The 21,719-nt window shown below is 39.0% G+C and overlaps 1 protein-coding gene and 2 pseudogenes across 1 annotated transcript; 2 read left to right on the forward strand and 1 right to left on the reverse strand.

Annotated features, from left to right (window-relative positions):
* Positions 1-9,429: 9,429 nt before the first annotated feature.
* LOC148932424 (uncharacterized) lies at positions 9,430-10,079 on the reverse strand (annotated as a pseudogene).
* Positions 10,080-10,255: 176 nt separating this feature from the next.
* On the forward strand, positions 10,256-10,905 carry LOC148932425 (uncharacterized; annotated as a pseudogene).
* Positions 10,906-15,932: 5,027 nt separating this feature from the next.
* Positions 15,933-19,476, forward strand: CNX5 (co-factor for nitrate, reductase and xanthine dehydrogenase 5). Its single transcript, XM_048100543.2, has 10 exons — positions 15,933-16,378; positions 16,469-16,524; positions 16,740-16,804; positions 16,894-16,968; positions 17,068-17,146; positions 17,483-17,521; positions 17,646-17,754; positions 17,890-18,008; positions 18,195-18,311; positions 18,797-19,476. The coding sequence occupies exons 1-10, from the start codon at positions 16,048-16,050 to the stop codon at positions 19,193-19,195; spliced, it is 1,389 nt and encodes a 462-aa protein (XP_047956500.1). The 5' UTR covers positions 15,933-16,047; the 3' UTR covers positions 19,196-19,476.
* The last annotated feature ends 2,243 nt before the right edge of the window (positions 19,477-21,719 follow it).

Raw genomic sequence — 21,719 nt, forward strand, 5'->3', positions numbered from 1 at the left:
CGTTGATATATTAGGGGAATCAGAGTATAGGCAGACAGGCTAGTGGTTTTCAATGTAATGGTTGATTCAATATAATTTTCCATCTAGAGATAAGCACGATGCAGTTGAGAATCATTATTGCAAACTTATTTTTCCAGGGTACTGAACTTCCTGCATAGAAAGGAAAGAGTTCAATATCATTGGCAGCTTGTACGACATGGCATGGAGAACTAACTTAGGTAAGATTTCCAGCTCCTACGATTATTGCATATAATGTCAGAGGCAGGTTTATGTTTGTAGTATTAAGATGAGAGTGTTTCTTCTCATGGAATATCACTCTAGGATATGAACTTGAATGCTTGTAATTTCATCTTGTTGTTATATGGTGAAGTTAGGCTATGTAATAAGAATGAAATAATGATAGGGTGTGAGTGGTGATTGCATGAAGAAAGATTTCCTTAGTTAACATTGAGTACAGATGAGAGAACAAAGCTAAGAAGTGAAGTATGTGATTTGTTCCTTTTGTGAAGTGTGTTTACATTTAAGGGAATGATATTAGGTTAACATGTATATATTGGGGAGTCAGAATTTAATAAGTTAATGAAGTTGATGAATTAGTTGATTTCAGTTACTTCGGTATAATGGTCATATAGAGATAAGCATGTTGTAGTTGAGAATCACCATTGCATCCTTGTTGTAACATTTTTTTTCCAGAGTGATGAACTTACTGCACAGAAGGAAATAGAGCAACAATATTGACAACTTGTGGGACATTCACTGCAGAACTGAGTTGTTTTTCTAGGATTCTCGCATTGAAGGTACGAGAGCTGGTTTATGTTGTAATGTCAGGAAGATGGTTATTCTCATGGGAATTCTATATTTAACCAAAGTTACTATTGTGTCTGTGACTGTTACAGGAGGGGAGAACACAAACTTGGTATTTTGTGCCCATTCATATTTGTTTCACATATACTTGGAATACTACTATTTAGAGTGCTCATATTTTTTTTGTGCTCTTTGGACATGTAGAAGAGGATCAAAACTCACTCTCTAAAGAGATAAGCAATGTATCAACAAATATTTTGAGCACTTCGGATAGATTGGGATGTTGCAATTTTTAGTAATAGTATTGTTTGTGTTTTAGTAGAAGCAAATAGGCACTTGGATTTTTGTATTTTCTAATTTGATTTTTATTCGAATGAGTTGTATAAGAATTTTTTGTTGAATGATTAATAGTTTCATATGATTTTTGTACGTTGGAAGTTCTTAATTATACATATTAAAGAAAAATGTAAAGTTTAAGTATTTAATGGATGTAAATATACTTTATAGAAATTCGTAGGTGGAAATATAAATTAAATAAAGTAACAGGAAAAATTTGTAATTTCAAATATTTATAGGATTATTTTGTAAGTTTTCAGCGTAGAACATTAGTGTAGTTTAGACTAGTATTGCATGACGCTACCTATTGCCATTACACACTATTTCTCAGGAAAGATTGAAGTGCAGTTTTAGGTGTCATAAAAGGTGGATTTTCTAGTAGTGATGGGTGGCTTCCCCATACGCGGCATCCATCCAATGATCGTAATAGTCAGTGACTTAGGTTATAAGGAAAGTCTTCCCATCCCACTCGTATTCTCTGTAGCTCTCAACTGAGAAGTTCTTGTTTCTGGCGTAACGATTACGCATCGGATCATAATTCCGTTAGACCATCTACACAAAAGGAAAACTCAAAATCATCGCAAGGGTAGAACGAAACAATGAGGGTACGAGGTTTCAAAAGATGCTGAGAACATGATGCAGATGGATATATATATCAAAAGATGGGAGTATGGAGGTAGTATCTTGTCAAGAATAAAAAGAAATTTGTTTCCAAGGTAAATGGTTCGTGCATTTTCATGTTTTGTCGAATCACAGTACGTCGACTTCCCCTTAGGTTACTGGCCTTGTTCTAGGCATTTTGCACCTCCACGTTCATTATAGTCACAAAATTTTACATTCATCGCACATCCAAGTATGGATGGAATACTCGGTTCATCAAGTCCATGAATGCTGCATGTGCATTCATTAGTCCGAACGACATCACAATGAACTCATAGTGACCATATCTTGTGCAGAAAGCAGTCTTCGGTATGTCCTCCCTTCGGACCCTCAATTGGTGATATCCGGACCTTAAGTCCATCTTTGAGAACACACCGGCTCATCGGAGTTGATCGAACAAGTCATCTATCCTTGGCAGTGGATACTTGTTCTTGAGGGTCAATTTTTTCAACTCTCTATAGTTGATACATCCTCATCGACCCATCCTTCTTCTTGACAAAGAGCACCAATGCGCTCCATGGTGAGAATGGGTCTAATGAAACCTAGGTCCATAAGCTCTTGAAGTTGTATCTTGAGTTCCTCCAACTCTTTAGGCGTCATTCGATATGGTGCTTTGGGCATAGGTGCGGACCCTGGCCCAAGGTCAATTGTGAACTCCAATTGTCGATCTGGCGGTGGCCCAGACAACACTTTGGGAAAAACTGTTGGGGTTTGTATACTAAAAGATGCTTCGAGCGTACATGCCTTTGTACAGTCAGCTTGTGCATGTATACGAGAAACGCCACTTCCACTTGTTTACCTAATTATGAGAATAAATAATATAATATAAATGGTTTATTATTGAAATATGATAAACAAGTCTAAGCCTTCTTACTAAGAAGGTCAAGTAGGGAAATTCGATGAATCTCTGATGGGTTCGGTCTGGGTCTTATGTCCTCGATGGTTTCGCATGTGGAATTGGAGTGTATCCAACTGATCAGGAAGAGATTCCCGACCCAGCTGAGTCGTTGATACGACGACCGAGACCGGACTTCAAACAAATTTCCTCAACCCACTTCTACTGATTAGTATAGCGGAGGTAAGGGTCGAATCCCACGAGGATGGACACGTTTAGATAACTGTGGTGACTTTCCTGGGTGTTTGGTTAGCTACCACGCTTGGGTAGAGATTTTACCTAGACAGGAAATAAGGTAGTACTCTACTGACTAGTAGGCGGGAAAATAACAGACATGTGGGAGTGTTCGTGAAAATAGGGGACAAGGTGTATCAGAGACATATGGAAGGTAGACAGTTACTAAAAGGGGAAAGTTAGACAACAAGGTGTATCTGATGGCTGGGGGCTTTCTGACAGGTCTGGATAGTACCTCTGAAAAGTAGGGAACAAAAGTAAAAAGTAACTTAAAAGTAAAAATGGTTCAAACTAAAGTTGATTTTGACGTTTTCTTCTTCACCAAGTATTGACAAAAATCATATGAACACAGACACCATAACTAAACTTCAGATTCATGAATTCAAACTCAAGATCCATCGATTAAAATGCTTAAACTTAAATTAAACGGTAACTGCAACTTTTGCTTCTACTGACTGACATGCAAGGTGGTAATCACTACGCAGAAAAGAAACTCATGCACGAGAACTTCACAAAACATAGCTACACTTCGAATCAAACAACTTCCGATGAGAAAACACTTAGAAATTGAAAGCAATAACTAAATCTAACTTCCCTAGGCAGAATGAAGCAAACTCAAACCAAAGTGACATGCGAAATAGAAACTTCATAACGTAAAAGCTGGAATTTAACAAAGTACTTCAAAAGAGCACCAACGATGAGTGTTTGCAGAATAACTAGCGATGCAAACAAGTAAACTTTAACTAAGAAGGCGATTAAGATTGTTTGTGCCACTCCGGGCGATGATACTACTATACTACTGCGATAACTGGCTGGAAAGGCGAACTGATGACTTCTCCGGCAGACTCTTGGACGTCAAGTGACCATGGCTGTGGCGAGGAACGAGAGGTAAGATAATGCTGAAGGATGGATCTTCTAGAGAGAATTCTACTAAGTGTGATTGTCAAACTCCGAACCGAACTCCTTCTCTCTCTCCAAATGGCTCCTTTTATAGGGAGGCTTGCCCTTGCTTTTAGGGTAGACTTCTCCCGCATTGTGACCTTTTTGCCCTTGTAAAATAATCATCCCAGCTATCCTCCTTCTCCATCTCGAGCCTTTTCTCTGGCGTGCATTCTGGTCAGTGTCGCACCCTTCTAGTGCCCTTTTCACTTTCGTCACACGAATCGTCACCTACTGACTTGGATCCTTCAATCCTGCACACTTAAGCAACTGTTTTGTAGATAATACATGTATTTCACGACATACTGACCAGTAACCAAGGCTTAGAATACGACTTATCAAACTGCTCACACTTACCACATGCTTGTCCTCAAGCGTGAAGACAAACAAAAAGAAATAAGTCGAATTCGAGCCTGGTTACTCCCCCTGACCGACTCTACCTAGCTAGACTCAAGACTCTGACGCAAAAGAAAAGAAAACACTAACGACACAAACACATACACATAGTTAACTTAAACACACAGAACAGGCTATATTTTCAACCACCCTTCCCCTCGAGATCAGGTGCAATCCGGCCTTAGGCAGCCTTGAACTTCCGCCGCCCCCCTTTTCTTCCCCAGTCAGTATATCTGCTTGTCAAGATCACCCAATCCTAGGCCAAACACTGGGTTCACTCAGTCACTCATTCCTCACAGGGGATGTTAGGACTGTTTTCTCTCAATGCTAAACCACAGATGTTTCGGACTCAGATCTCACATGCAGCTCCCGAAGGTCTTTAAGGCTTGTAATGGGGCTAGTGGCTTGTAGCATTTGGGGTAGTTGTCCCTAAGGCTCTAAGTTCAAAAACTAACTTTTTATTTTGATGAGGGAGAACTGTGTGCATTCGGGCTTCTGGCTAGGGCTTCTTCTTCGGCCGGACAATTTCTGACATTGGCCTCCAATTGGTCAGTAGCTTCCTTGTGGCTTCGCCACCCTTATTCCTTCTTCCTCCTTCGTCTTTTAATGGTCAAGTATCTGCGACCATTTTCTTCAATTTTCTTCTTTGTGGCTTTGCCACCCTTATTCCTTCTTTATTTTTTGGACCTGGAAATTCCAGATCGATTTTCTCCTTCTTTCTTTTCTTCAGCTGGTTCCTTTTGTATGTCCTCCTGGGCAGTTGCCTCCTTGCCTTATGCTTTGCACGCACATAGTTCCAGTGGCTGATGGGTTATTTCGGGGTATAAGTCAGGCTAGAAAGTGGGGTTCTAAAGGTAGGGTTTTTTTTTTTTTTTTTTTTTTTTTTTTTTCGAGGTGGTTTCCTACTGCCTTCAGGGTTTGCTACACGCGGTCACCTTGCCCTAGACATCATGTGGTAGCCTCTCTTCTTTTTTTTTCAGTATTTAGTGGAAAGTGGTTCCACCTTAGGCCTTTAACTCACCTTTTAAGAGGGCTTTCGTGTCTGACCTAAGGGTTGGGTTTTTCCTTCATACTTGCATCATCTATACTGACTAGGGGTTACTGGAGGGGGTGGTTTCCGTTTTCCGGCATGTCTTATCTCCCTCAATTCCCCTCACCGTCAGTTCGAGGCAGTTGAGTTTTAAGCCCATTCATAAAACATAACACATAATTCCTAGACCTAACAAACCCTAAAAAAAACTAATATGCACTGACTCAAATAACACATATATACATGTCATACTGGCCATTAGCTCCCCCCTCTCACTTCACAAGTGTCTGCCCCAGATACGGGCTGTGAAATGAAAAGTGGGAATGGCTAGTATGACGGACACACACTTATAACAAACACATATTATATCTAAAAACTTCTCACACTTAGACTATGCAATAGGCTAAGTGGGAGAGTTTCAGATATAAACATAGATGTACAAAACAGAACAAAATATTTTACAAACATGATATATAAACATATAAACTCCTCACACTTAGACTACGCAGTAGGCTAAGTGTGAGGTAACATGCTCACGACTAAACACAAAGGAAAACATAATAACATATGCACCAAAGAAAAACATAATAACATAATAAAAGAAACACTAAAAAAAATCAAAAAGAAAAACTAACTGGTCAGTTGGGGTGGTTCGATCAGATGTTCCTCCTGCTCCTTCGTGGTGCAGGGTTCTGCGCAGTTGGAATTTATTCCACGAATAATAAATAAAGTTTCAAACTAGAAAAACTCTTTGGAGAATTAATTTAATTCTAGTCACATAGCAGACAAAAGAATTAAATTGATGGATCAAGATAATCTTAAACGCGGGAAATATTATAAAATAAAATGGACCCAAGTTATTTGTAATTTGGTGATTTAAGTGGGAGTGCAATATTATTCTTTAGTGGAATAAAATAATATTCCATTGATAATATATTAAATCATGGGTCATTTGATTTAATTAGCAATTTATCTAATGGGTGAGCCGAACACTTAAGTCATTCCATGGATCCCCTTACTAGCCCAATAAGGTCCACTATAAATAATGAATGAAAGGGAAACCCTAGCACACAATCCTAGACACACTAAACCCTAACCCTAGCCGCCAAAATCGGCGCCTCCTCTCTCTCTCACTTGGTCTCGATTTTCGAGCCATAGTTGTGGGAGAATTAGGGTTTTGATTATTGTTCTTGATCTATCCTAATTCATAGGATTAGATCTAGACAATTTGGTGTTTGTATTGGGTTTCCCTAGATTCATTCAAAGTTATTTAATTGGTTTTCTAAGATCCGCCCACACGGATGGAGAACCAAGGACGAGGGAATAGTACGGAAGATTCGTGGTCGATAAACCAAGGATCTCCGGGTGGTGCAGCTAGCAACGTCAATCCAATGATGGATTATGAGGTAACAATCGAATCTACATCGAATATGCATGATTATGTGTTTATTTGATGTTATATCTATAGATCTATGAATATTGCATGAAATTGGAGTCGAATGCATAATCACCTAAATAGATCCGTTCTAGGACCTGTTTGATTTTCGTGTCTTCCGCTGCGGTAGTCCCAACAAAAACGTCCAGGAATTCCCGCACGATAGCGACATCTTCCACTGTCTTTTCCTCTTTCTCCTCTCCGTGGAGGTAGACGAGATAGGCAGGATGCCCTTTTCTCATCATTGTGGTAGCTTGAAGTGCGGAGATTATAGCTGTTCACCGGTTCATCGAGATTCCATAGTATATTGTTGGTTCCTTCCCCAGGGCTTGTAGAGATATATGTCTCTCCTTACAACGAATAGTCGCAAAATTCACGGTTAACCAGTCCATTCCTAAAATTATATCGATATCCTCCATTTCCACGACTTGTAAGTTGTGAGCGACTAACTTAAGTTCTCCCGTAGCAATTTCTACGTTCGAGCAAGTTCAAGAAATCTCTATTATCCCCCCCCCCCCCCACTGGTGAGGTCACCATCATCTTATGCTCAGATTTGTCAGCAGGCAAGTTTAAAGTGGCTACACATAGTTCTGAGATGAAAGAATGCGATGCGCCCCTGTCAAACAATACCACAAAAGGGGTGTCGAGAAGTTTGCACATACCTGCCAGGTTTCTGACTCAACGTGTATGCTCTAGCCTGGGAGGGGAGTCTTGGGCGGTAAGGTTGTTGTTGCTGCGGGGGTTGATCGCAATTTCCCCTTGGTTCACCCTGCGGTGCCCTTGGCTGCTGACGGGATTCCTGATTATTCTGCCTCGACCCCATTCCCACATTCTTACACGGACACTCCTAGAGAAGTGGTCATTTCCTCCGCAGTTATAGCACTTAATAGTGTTATGAAGCCTGCACTCTCCGAAATGGTACTTGGAGCACACATTGCATTTTGGCGCCTTGGGTCGGAAGTCTCCTCTCTGGTTAGATGTATTTTGCCCTCTCCCATATTGGGGTCGATTCAGAGTAGACTAGTAACTTTTATTGTCATATGGGGTCCTACTCTCATCCCACTTCCTCTTTTCTTGGGAGTGGTGTGCTGGCGGAAATGCCAAAGTATTGGTTTTCTTCACTCTCACCTTGGGCATAGCCACCTCAATCTCTAGTGCAAGGGTTAACGCTTCTGCGTAGGTATGTCTCCCACGACTAGCCAATGACATCTTTATCTCATGCCATAGACCCTCACAGAACTTATCGGCCAGCTTCTCGTCGGTATCAACTTGATCAGGTGCATATCGAGTTATGTAGCCAAGCGCGCGATCATATTCTGTCACAAACATGCGCCCTTGGGTTGGGTTGTAGAATTCAACCGCCTTTGCTTTTCGGTAGCTCTTTGGTATGTACTTTTTGTATATTTCCGTCTTAAAACCTACCCTCCCAAGCCATCCCATTCGCTTGATCTCGTGGCATGGTCTTCATCCTGGTATCCCACCAGAAGTCAGCTAACCCTAAACCTTAACGACACCCTAAAGAACAGATATGCCGGTTTTTTAAATAACTCAAGGAGAAATGGTTGTATTTTGAAATGATGTAGAAAATGATTTGAGGATTGTTTAAGATATTTTTAGTATCTCGGACCTTTTCAAAGTTAAAACCCCGAGGTCACTCAATGGCGGCGTGACATAACTATTTTTATAAAATTGTTTTGGCATTTGTTCACTGAGTACATCAAGTACTCTACCCTGCATTTGTTTTCCATATATGCAGGTTGAGCTGTGACGAGTGTGGTGGGTGTTGAGCTCTTCATACTGGTATCCCACCAGAAGTCAGCTGACCCAGTTAGTTGGTAAGTCACACAAATCAACCGTTCCCTATCGTTGCATATCAGGATCGTGAAAATTCACTCCAATGCGCGTATCCATGTCTCGGCCTTTGCCGGCTCTCCCGTTCCATCGAAGACAGGTGGTTTTTGTTCTAGGAACAGTTTCACAATTTTCCGATCAACCTGAAGTGGAGGAGGTGGTGGTGGTGGGATGAGTTGTGTCACACTTTCCTCATCCACAGTCTGAAGGGTAGGCTCTCGGTCCTCATGTCTCATGTTACGTCAATTCTGATTTATCATCACACGAGTTATTATTGCACATATTCAAAATCCAACAGTAGTCATGTGGTATAGTTGACAAGTAAGGACCAATGGACAATTACACAGTAGACTAGTGAAAGGGCTCTCGCAAGACATGATATCAAAAGTAAATCGCACAAAAGAATAGCAAGAAAGCAATGGCAAAATAGCATAGCAAGAGGCAATTGCACCATATGATAGCAAAAGACAATTGCTCAATAGTAGAAGATAATTGTACATTATTGTAACAAAGACAATTGTACAATAGAATAGCGAAATATAAGGGCACAATAGGGTATTAGAAGGCAGTTGTACAGTAGAATGATATAATAAGATGGCACAATAAGATAGCAAAAGGCACTTTGCACAATAGTATAGTAAGTAATAATAAAATATCATTGCACCATAGGATAGTAAAAGATGAAAATTTCCCCATGGTATATCAAAACGTTGCTTCCAAGAGGTATTAGTATTAATTACAACGAAGGCAAAAGATTAAAGTAAAACGTAGAAAGATAATGGTAAAAGTCAAGCAAAACATTAGAGTATCAAGACATGGAGAAAAACAAAGCAATCTACTCCAGAATTATCATTTCTGATTATCTCCGTCCTCATCCTCTTCTGGCTCCTCGGTCTCTCCAACACTTTCCTATTTGAGTCCCGCTCCTCCTCGAGTGGTTCTGCTTCCTCGTTTTCCTCTCCGGGGCTTGAGGGTGAAGGGGTTATCGCGAGCATCTCCTCGACCTCCTCTCTCTATATTCTTAAAGGGGCCAAAGTGCGCATCCTGAGCCTTGCTCTCTTGGGAGCGCAAAAGACATGTGGTTCCTTGTCGTAGCGATAATTCCACCGGCGGGCTTGACCAGACAAAATTTTATGCGGAGGTGGATAATGTGGGGGTCCTTCGGATGCAGTCGCCATGGCCGGAAGTAGTACCCCTAAAAGGCCGATCATGTCCCCTCGCGGTTCGTATTCGGGCGGGCTGTACCATGTAAACGGTTATGCCGCCTCGGTGACCCACTCGCTCCAAGGCGATGGTAGGGTATGGATGAGTCTTGTGATTCCCGTGTGATGGGTGGCTCCCCTATACGCGTAGGCGTCCATCCAATGATCGTAAAAGTCGGTGACGTAGGTTATAAGGAAAGTCTTCCCATCCCACTCGTTTTCTCTGTAGCTCTCAACTGGGAAGTTCATATTTCCGGCATAACAATTACGCATCGGAGCATAATACCGTTGAACCATCTACAAAAAAGGAGGTTTCAAAAGATATGAAAGATGAGAAAGATGCAGAGAACATGATGCAGATGGTCTAACAGTATTATGTTTCCTTCATTGTTTTCTTTCATATATTTTGAAACCTCATACCCTTATTGTTTCCTTCTACCCTTGCAATGATGTTGAGTTTTCCTTTTGTGTAGATGGTCCAACGGTATTATGCTCCGATGCGAAATCGTTGCGCCAGAAACAAGAACTTCCCAGTTGAGAGCTACAAAGAATACGAGTGGGATGGGAAGACTTTCCTTATGACCTACGTCACCGACTTTTACGATCATTGGATGGATGCCTACGCGCGTAGGGGAGCCACCCATCACGCGGGAATCACAATACTCATCCATACCCTACCATCGCCTTGGAGGGAGTGGGTCGCTGAGGCGGCAGAATCGTTTACATGGTACAGCCCGCCTGAATACGAACCGCGAGGGGACATGATCGGCCTTTTAGGGTACTACTTCCGGCCATGGCGGCTGCATCCGACGGACCCCCACGTTGTCCACCTCCGCATAAAATTCAACCGGGTCAAGCCCGCCGGTGGAAGTATCGCTACGACAAGGAACCACATGTCTCTCGCGCTCCCAAGAGAGCAAGGCTCAGGATGCGCACTTCGGCCCCTTTAAGAATAGAAAGAGAGGAGGTCGAGGAGATGCTCGCGATAACCCCTCCACCCTCAAGCGCCGGAGAGGAAAACGAGGAAGCAGAACCACTCGAGGAGGAGCGAGACTCAAATAAGGAAAGTGTTGAAGAGACTGAGGAGCCGGAAGTGGATGAGCACGGAGATGATCAGAAATGACAATTGTGGAGTAGATTGATTTGTTTTTCCCCATGTCTTGATACTCTAATGTTTTGCTTGACTTTTACCATTATCTTTCCACGTTTTGCTGTACTCTTTTGCCTTCGTTGTGATTAATACTAAGACCTCTTGGAGGCAACGTTTTGATATACCATGGGGAAAATTTTCATCTTTTACTATCCTATGGTGCAATGATCTTTTATTATTCCTTACTATACTATTGCGCAAAGTGTCTTTTGCTATCTTATTGTGCCATCGTATTATACCATTCTATTGTACAACTGCCTTATGATACCCTATTGTGCCCTTATAATGATGTACAATTACCTTCTACTATTGAGCAATTGCCTTTTGCTATGCTATTTTCATTGCTCTCTTGCTATCCTTTTGTGCGATTTACTTTTGATATTCTGTCTTGCGAGAGCCCTTTCCCTTTCACTATTCTACTGTGCAATTGTCCATTGGTCCTTACTTGTCAAATATACCACATGACTACTGTTGGATTTTGAATATGTGCAATAATAACTCGTGTGATGATAAATCAGAATTGACGTAACATGAGACATGAGGACCGAGAGCCTACCCCTCAGACTGTGGATGAGGAAAGTGTGACACAACCCATCCCACCACCACCATCTCCTCCACTTCAGGTTGATCGTAAAATTGTGAAACTGTTCCTAGAACAAAAACCACCTGTCTTCGATGGAACGGGAGAGCCGGCAAAGGCCGAGACATGGATACGCGCATTGGAGTGAATTTTCACGATCCTGATATGCAACGATAGGGAACGGTTGATTTGTGTGACTTACCAACTAACTGGGTCAGCTGACTTCTGGTGGGATACCAGTATGAAGAGCTCAACACCCACCGCAGTCGTCACAGCTCAACCTGCACATATGGAAAACAAATGCAGGGCTGAGTACTTGATGTACTCAGTGAACAAATGCCAAAATAATTTTATAAAAACAGTTATGTCATACCGCCATTGAGTTACCTCGGGGTTTTAACTTTGAAAAGGCCCGAGACACTAAAAATATCTTAAACAATCCTCAAATTATTTTCCTCATCATTTCAAAATACAACCATTTCTCCTTGAGTTATTTAAGAAACCGCCATATCTGTTCTTTAGGGCGCCGTGTAAGGTTTAGGGTTAGGGGTTTAATGCTTTTAAGAAACCGCCAAATCTGTTCTCATCATTTAGGGTTAAGCGTGGCGAGTCGGGATGTTGAGCCTTCAATTCAAAACTTTTAAGTCTAGGGAAATGTTGTGATTTTTAGGGTGCAATTTAAGTACACAAAACAAGTAATAAATCCCTAAAAATACCACATCTGCAAGCAATGCATCATAAAAGGTGTCGAACCCACAGGGAGGAGATTAATTGCTAAAACTAGTAAACCTAACTAAAAAGCAATAAAATAGTTTAATTTTGGGTTTTTTTGATCTAGTGGCGAGTGAAAGACGAAACGAGAAGGAAAAATACAAGGGAATCACGATAAAGAGGGGGGGACTACTCCTAACTTGTTTTGGGTTACTTGTTCACATGAATCCTAAAGTCTAATTACTTTCCAATATTTATCGGGATCGTGTTGATTTTACGCTCTCACGCAACTGATCATTGATCGTGGAATTTTACACCTAGGATAAGCTGATCACGTCTCCTAGGCTCTACTCACCAACCCCTCACTCCTACAGTCGCATAGTAAGCTCAGGATTGGCTTTTACGAACGTTCAACACACAAGATCCACCCCGGACTATCCCCTGATCAGTTTTAGCCTAGGGTTCCTTATCTATGTTAGCTCCCTACTCCAAGTTAAAGAGACATTGAAGTTAAGGCCATTACCGGGTTAAGTTCCTAGAAAAACCAACACGGATTGAAAATAAGCACATAGAAAAGAACCAAAACATGGAAATCAATCAAAACAAAGTCATGGATTCATATTTACAAGCTCCCCTAACTAACTAGGAGTAATCCCTAAATCTAGCCACTCATAGTGAGCAACAATACAAGAAAACAAGTAAATGCTACCATATGGGCAAGATTAGGGACAAATTAGCCCAAGCTTCTTCTTATTCCTCCCAAAAATGGACTCCAAGCCTCTTTCTCTCTCTAAAAATTGCCTCCAGCCGCCAAAAGATGCATTGGAAGTCGTGCCCTAGCTATTTAAATAGCTAGGACTCGAAAAACAGGCCCAGTACCAATTGCCCGGTCGGGCGATCTACACCTTGAAAAACGCCCGATCGGGCCTTTTGTCATACTCTCAATCAGGTCACGCGTTTTGACGGCCGGTCACGCGTTTTGCACTGCATTGCGCAGTCTTCATAAAACAGCCGTATCTTCTTCATCCGGATTCCGATTGAGGCGTGCGAGGTATCCACGCGAAGCTCTTTCGAAGGTGAATGGGATGGTGGACTTGTAGAAGCATTTTAAGTTAATCTTGCAGGGCTGATTACTGATCAGATTCGGACCTTTGTTTTCTTCCTCCTCTCTCTTATGGATTGGTCTTTTGTCCTACAATATATCAAAATGAGTCCATTTTTCACCTAAAAATGTGTGTTAAAACAATACAATAAAGGACTACAATTTGATTCACATCAGGAAACGAGTCTAGACTAAGATTGAAAAAAGACTCTTAGGTCCAGAGCGGAAAGAAAAATTTCTCTGATACCACTTTGTCACGCCCACATTTTCTAAGGATAGAAAACACGGTTGATTGCGACCGGGGGAGAGTTAAAGAAGCGAGAAAGAAAGGGGAAGTATTCAGCGGAAGCATTCGAGAGAAGAATAATATTATGTATGAAGACATAATATATTCTGAACATTTAAAAGCAACACAAATCTTCACCAGCTCTGCTCAACATCTACCGCGCTCGTCACAGCTCAACCTGCACATTTTTTAAAACAAATGCAACGTTGAGTACTTGATGCACTCAGTGGACTCATGCCGAAAACATTTTATAAAAAGTATTTATCATGCCACCATTGAGTGACCTCGGGTTTTTAACTTTGAAAATGTCCGAGACACTAAAATCCTTTCCATCGTAAAATTTGGTTGATCAACCATTTTCCCATAGATGTCTACCATATCTGATCCATTGATGACAAGGAATGTGGCCACATTCCAAGTCACTAGACCGGCCAACTCAAAAGACGGCTCACGATCCCCATTGGTGTACACTAGCCTGAGTAGGGACTCATTCCCTAGTCAGACCCGAATTCGATTATCCATAGATGTCAAAAGCCACAATAGATAGGTTCCATAGATAAAACAAAACACGGCATGACAAATATTCATATCATTTTCACATAGAATATACTTAGGGCATTGCTCTTATTTAAAAAAAGAAAGCTCACCTCAAAAGCTGAACTCCTCAATCACCTTCCTGTTCCAACCTCAAACGATGTGCAAAAGTTCACCCTTTTTTAAATAACATAATATGCAAAAATTAGACTTTACAAAATAATTTAATTTAAAAAATGATGCATGCATCCAATGTGTGTGTTCAAATTATCCTTCGTTCATTCGTAGAGAAAACATAAATCCTTAAACTGTTCAGTTTAAAAATTATTTACTGTCGCCCAAAACAATTGCTCAGCCCATCTAAACCCAACATAACCTTTTGTCCAATACGTAGCAATTGATTGAGGCCCAACTAAAACTAAGGAAAAAGAATAAGAAAATCATCTAAAACCAGCAACTCTCTTCCTAAAACTAACACATACCCAATTTGCAATTCCCTCCCCGTCTCTTCTTCATAAAATTGATAAAAAAAATTACTTTCACAAAATGCTAAGTCTAAGTTACTAAGACTCATCTCCCTCCCTCAAAGTCTCTTCTCTTTTCTCAAGCAGCCTCCCCCCTTTTCCCCATTCAAGTTTTATTAAATTTCGGAGTTGATTAATGAATTGGCAAACGATTTGATTCAAAGGGAGGCTAAAGTACTTCATCGTGAATCAAAGATTGGAGCTTGATCATAAAAAGTTCTCTCAAAAGGTTTCAAGGTGTTGTATTAATTTCATGTGGATGAACTAACATGAATATGAACAAATAATGCCATGGAGAAAAAGAAACGTGGAACTTGAATATACCTTAAATTTGATGGATCAAAAATTTGTGAAGCAAAATCTGAGAACTCACGGCTGCCTACTCCTCTGCTATCTCTTTTGTTTTTCTTAGAATTTAGAAGAAAAGTAAAAATTATGGAACGTGGGAATATATAAATTGTTGCTAGGGTTTTGCTAAAACTTAAGTGCAGATCGTGGCAGATTTCTTTGTATCAGATTGAGTGGAAGAAAATCTCATGCATTTAAAATCTTGATTGGGCTTTGGGCTCATAACAATTGGGTTTCAAATTGAGCTAGAAAAGAATAATTATTTGGCCCAAAAAGTAAAATTCTTCTCTCGACAAAAGAAACGAGGTCGAAAAAAATTAAAGTGCACAAACGACGGTCCTTTCAAGAACACAGAAAAAGTCGGGGTGTTCTATTTTTCTTTTATTTATTTTAAAATTAATTCAATTGCAATACTAAATTAAGAATTTATTGAAACGGATATTCTTAAACTAAGGTTGTACTTGAATTAATTTTAAAATAAATAGTAGCAAAAAAGATTATTTAAATTTTTGAAACGCACTTAATATCGATCTAATCAAATTCAAAATAAGTGTAAAAATTATTTTAAATCAAAATAGACAAAATAAACATGAAAAACTTACTCCCTCCGTCCCAGAGTATTAGACTCACTTCTTTTGGGCACATGATTTAAGGAATTGATATTTAAATAGTTAAAGTGGAGAGAGTAAAGTATGAGAGAGAAAAAAAGTAGGAGAGAGAAGATAGAAAAAAGTAGGTGGAGAATAAAATAAGATAGATGCTTTTTGCTAAAAAAAGAAATGAGTCTAATATGTTGAGACATCCCAAAAAGGAAAGTTGGTCTAATACCTTGGGACGGAGGGAGTACCATTTATTAAGAGATTAGTACTATAAAAATAGACGAAAAGATGAAAAAATAAAGACGACTACTACTACTACTACTTTTGTTTGGGGAGGAGGGATTAACTCATGAATTAAACAACAAATTAAAACAACAAAACCCTAAACTGCCATTGCTTTCCTCCATCCAAAACTAGCTCACTCCACTTCCATGAATTCCAACGGAGTGAGCCAAACAGCGGAGGATATCCGCCGGGAAATCGCCGCTCTACAGGAAGCGAAGGCGGATATTGACGGTCGTATATCAGCTCTGCAAGCGCAGCTCAGCACCTGCGTCTCAAAAGATGGAACCAACGGCACCAGTTGCTGCGCCTCGCCGGGCCAATTGTCGGCGGATATGATATATAGGTACAGCCGCCAGCTGATCCTCCCTTCGTTTGGCGTCGAAGCGCAGGAGAATTTATTGAAGTCTTCTATTTTGGTTATCGGCGCCGGCGGATTAGGCTCTCCCGCTCTGCTATACCTCGCTGCCTGCGGCGTCGGTGTGTACTTTATGTGCTATTCGTCTTCTATTCTAGTGATTTCACGGTATTAATGAAATGACGGTTTTGGATTGGCGCGTTCTGTCCCAGGCAGGTTGGGAATCGTTGATCATGATGTGGTGGAGCTCAACAATCTGCACAGGCAGGTAAACAGATTTTAGCTCAATTGTTTAGTGATGGCGCAGTTATGCAATGTTGTTATGGATAAATTTGAAAACAAGGAAGTTATGTATGTTTGGAGTGTATATGTTGTGTTTTCTGTTGCTTTAATTTAAATACAAAAACTCATTTCTGAAATAGCAGAGTGATTATATCATGTGATCTTACCTTTGTTGGCTGATTCTTGCCATCGTTCATCTAGATAATTCACACGGAAGCATTTATAGGAAGATCAAAAGTAGAGTCAGCTGCTGCTTCATGTCGCGCGTAAGCGGTCCTGTACTTCAATATTACAAAATTGCAGCGAGAGGATGCGACGGTATTTATGTATTTTTATTTTGGTATTGTGTCTTCAGGATTAACTCTACCGTCCAAATAGTGGAGCACAAGGAAGCGTTCCGGACATCGAACGCCTTGGAAATTATGAGAGGGTATGATATTCTTTCTCTGTTTTGATCCTCATAGAACATGTATTATTTGTGTCAAATACTGAGTTCAACTTCATTTTTGCGGTTTTCGGTGTATAACAGGTATGACATTGTCATTGATGCAACGGACAACGTACCCAGTCGTTACATGATCAATGATTGCTGTGTTGTGTTGGGAAAGGTGAGCAGTTGCATATTTATGTACTATTTCTCTTGGACAATTAAGTACGCAGAATGCATGGTATTGCTTTTCTCTTTTTATTTGTCGCTTAGATATTTGTTAGTGGTCTGAACTTATAACTTTTGTCAATTCAATTCAGTTCTTATCTGCTACTATGGTAGTATTCAATGTTGTGACAGGGACCTTAAAGTGCAAATATTATTCTATATTAGGCTATGAACATTTTGATGATACGATTTGATTTCTTCTCAAAAGCCATAATATTATGTTGCCTGATCTTGTTTATTTGCATATGGACCTATGCTCTACTGACCAAACACACGTTTATGCTTGCAGCCTCTTATCTCTGGAGCTGCACTTGGATTGGAAGGACAGGTTTGTTTCATGATAAATGCATCCCTCTTTGGTTAATGGTTATCAATAAGAGTTCGTTACAATTTTACAAAGGTCCCTTCAACTCATTTTTATGTTGCTTATTCATTGTCATTTACTTTTGCAGCTAACTGTTTACAATTACAATGGAGGTCCATGCTATCGTTGCTTATTTCCTACTCCGCCCCCTTCAACAGCATGCCAGAGATGTTCAGACAGCGGAGTTCTTGGAGTAGGTATAGCGAACATGCAACCTCTATATTAATAGTAGTTTTGGTGTGTGGACCTTCTCTGTTTCTAAATCTGGTATATGTTCAAAGACTAAATGCTGTATTTTTTAATATTCTTGTACGTGTTGCATTTGACTGCAGTTCCAGGTGTTATTGGGTGTCTCCAGGCCCTCGAGGCTATAAAAGTTGCTGGTGTAGTTGGGGATCCCCTATCTGGAAGGATGCTTCTGTTTGATGCACTATCTGCTCGACTTCGTGTTGTGCGTCTTAGTCTTGTTCTTGACATTCAATGTGAATATTCATTTACTCGCTTTAGCATAAAATTACTCAAAATTTTAATTACTCCTAATTTCTCACCGTACTCATTTTATCCCTCTTTTTACAATAACAACTAGTCTATAAAAGATGTCATTTATATTCCTGACTTTTGTCACCACATTTAACAGGTCAAAATCAGAGGAAGGTCGCCCAAGTGTGAAGCTTGCGGAGAAAATTCAACTTTGACAGAAGAGCAATTCTGTAATTTTGACTACGAAAATTTCACTCAATCTCCTCTATCCACGGTGAAACTCGCCTTTGTTTATTATTTTTCCTATTTACTTGGCATATTGTATTCTAGAACTAAACTAAGTGTACTATAATCATTTGGACTTTTAAGCGAATAAAGGAAGCTTCTAAAACTGGTATACCTGTAGGAAATAAGGTATTACTCACTTAGGTGCTGGTCACTACCCCTGTAACTGAGAAACCTATCCATCTGTTCTACTAATACATACAGTTTATTATTCGAGAAGTTCACTAAATGCTAGTAGTATGTGGTTAAACTCTCTTTAGGTCCATCATGACAAATTGTTAATGCGTGCATTTCCTTGGATTGTGGATGACCATGCTTTCTCTACATTTATACTTTACATGGGTTTAGTTACAGATTCCAAAAACAATTTATTATATTCACATATTTCCCGCTGGTTTCTGAAAGGAAATTGTCTGTTAGCTTTTGACCAGACTTACACTTACTCACAAGTCACAGCTGCTTAAATTTTTGCAGTCTCCATTGAAGTTGCACCTGCTTCCAGCAGAAGCCAGAATAACCAGCAACGAGTACAATGAGAGGAATTTGAAAGGTGAGCCCCATATATTGGTAGATGTCAGGCCTGCTCATCACTACAAGATCACCTCTCTCCCGAAGTCCTTGAACATTCCTTTGGCAAGCTTGGAAGGAAGGTTGTCCGAAATAGCTACAGCCTTTGCAAGAGAGGAAAGCAACACGACTGCCACTGGTGAAGCCAGTCGAGTTCCTTCTTTGTTTGTCATTTGCAGAAGAGGCAATGATTCTCAGAGGGCTGTCGAGCTCCTCCACAACAAGGGATTCCCTTTTGCTAAGGACATCATCGGAGGGCTTGAATCGTGGTCACAAGAAGTCGATCCTAAGTTCCCGATCTATTAACGACGGTTCTGCTTGCAAATGCAAGGTACATTCAGTTTCTTCTATGGGAACTGATTGAAATCAGAAGGATAATATATAAGCATGCATTCTCGAGCATTTATCAGAAGCACAATGATAATTTCGTCCTCGGAAAATCCTTCATCACTGTAACTTAATCAAACTACAGAGTGAGCTGTGTTTTAGATACATATGATTGAAAGATGATTGAGATTTAAATTACTCGAAAGTCGACAGTATGTCTTGAACATGAATTGGAAAATGAATTGTCTTGTTTTTATGAATATTCTCTACATTAATTCTTTTCAGGCCTGTTTTGGAGTGACTGTTGATCTAAATACTTGAAAATTAAATAAATACTAGTATATCAGAGAAGTAGAACAACTTATGAAGTCAGCCAATAATCACTTGGGATCTGCTCCACAATTTTTTTCATTTTCTCCAAATCTAGTATACCAGAAAGTAAGTCGGGCTTTAAGATTTAAATCATATTGAAATCTGATGTGCAGCGAGTTTAAGAGCATCCCAATCCGTGCTCTTATTTAAGAGCAAAGAGCACGGAGGTGGGCCCGACCCCACTTTTACTTCTTGTCCTTAGCTAAGAGCACAACACTCACATCTGTGCTCTTCCGCAAGGACAAGTTCAAGGGTCCCACCATTCTATTATTCAATCTAAATACTTCAATTACTAAAAACATTTCTACAATATAAAAATACATTAAAATATAAAAAATTACATAATTAAATCCTAAAAAATAAAAATTACATAATCAAAATCCTAAAAAATAAAAATACCTAGTTAAAATGTGAATTTTGGAAAAAAAATTTAAAAAATAAATTAAAAGTGTGTATAAAACGGATGTAATTTATTTAGAAGTGGGAAAATATTTTTTTTATTTAAATATGATTTTTTTAAAAATTAAATTCGAATTAAAAAAAAATAATCAAAAAACGAAATTGTCGTTGGCCAATCGCGTGCCGCCATGTCAGCCTGCTCAACGGCACAGACGTGCTCTTATTTAAAAGCAGTGCCTTGTCGCTGGCACGGACGGATGGCATGCAGCAGTGGACAGCGGCGTCCTTGCCAGCGGTAAGGACGGACGGACGACGGTGTCATGACCCCTGAAATGATGGGAAAGGTCAAGAATGGTTTAAATTTTATGTAGCTAAGTTTAAAATGATGGGAAAGCTCAAGATTAAAATAATGAAGTTTGACCAATATATTAAATTCGAGGAATAATTAGATCGAATCAAGATATGTATTGATCTTTTGCAAAAAGGAGTCTCATAAAATATGATATCACAAGCCTAATTAATAAGACATCGCTGGTTGCATTAATCAACTTTTGTTTTCATTAACTTTAAAACATCAGTCTTTATCGAGATTTGAAATTTGATTATGAGTATGACGTTGTAACTAATTAATAATTCCAAATTAAGATTAAATTTTAGCTACTAGATTAATTCCAAATTAAGATTAAATCTTAGTCATTAGATTAGAAGATCTAATGGTTGAAATAATGTCACATGAATTATATTTTTAATTAAAAAAATTAATAAATAAAATTAAAGAGTATTAATGTCAATTCTCTTCCATTAAAATCATCTTAAAACTTTAAATTTACGTAACTCTCTCGATTTAAATTATTTTTTCACAAAAAATATATCAAATTAAAGATAATTTTATAAGGATTCCAATGAGATTTCAATTGCATATGTTCCGACGACGTTCGGATGATGAAATTTGATATTTTTTATTTTAGTTTTCGTAAATGTTGATAAACAGATTTTTATCAACAAACACATCAAAAAATCTCAATAAAACCATGTAAAAATATCAATATATGTGTTGATATTTTCTTGTACTAGTGTTGATATTCTTATGTCATATTGTTGATATTTGTAATACACTATGTTGATATAAAAAAACATTTACGAAAATTATCATATGATAACATAATGACGATATTACCCTTTTGTTGATATTTTGTCTACTATTTATTGAGATTCGTATGATTTAATCTCATCCACTCATTTTAAAATTTAAGGATGGAAATTTGGTCTTGATTTTAAATTAGGGTGCTATAAGCATTAGAATATGACCACTAGATAATCCTATAAAATTAACATATTTTACTCATCCCCTAATTACGTTTCTAAATTATAATTAAATATATTAATTGGGGCCATCATTATAATGTTGTTTATCTTAATACAATAATGCAAAGCCGCACAATTTGCCTCACCTCAAAATAAATTGCAGCAAAGAAAAAATATTATGCTGCAATTAAAGATAATTTATGAATGTTCTTATATTTATTTTGGACATCAAAATTAGACACAAGCTTTGCCCTCAAAAAAATAATTAGCTCTTAGATTAATTTTGGATGATTATGTGACATCGAAATTAATATTCGGAACAATTGTGAATTATTGTAAAATTATAGTTTAATTTTCAAGATATGAAGTTATGAATTTCAATCACCATAAATTAATCCAAATTATGAGCTAAATAATATTTTTTTCC

The sequence above is a fragment of the Salvia hispanica genome, chromosome 2 (genome assembly GCF_029641045.1).
Source record: "Salvia hispanica isolate PSC_SH4W2 chromosome 2, Shi_PSC_v1, whole genome shotgun sequence".
Lineage (NCBI taxonomy): Eukaryota > Viridiplantae > Streptophyta > Magnoliopsida > Lamiales > Lamiaceae > Salvia > Salvia hispanica.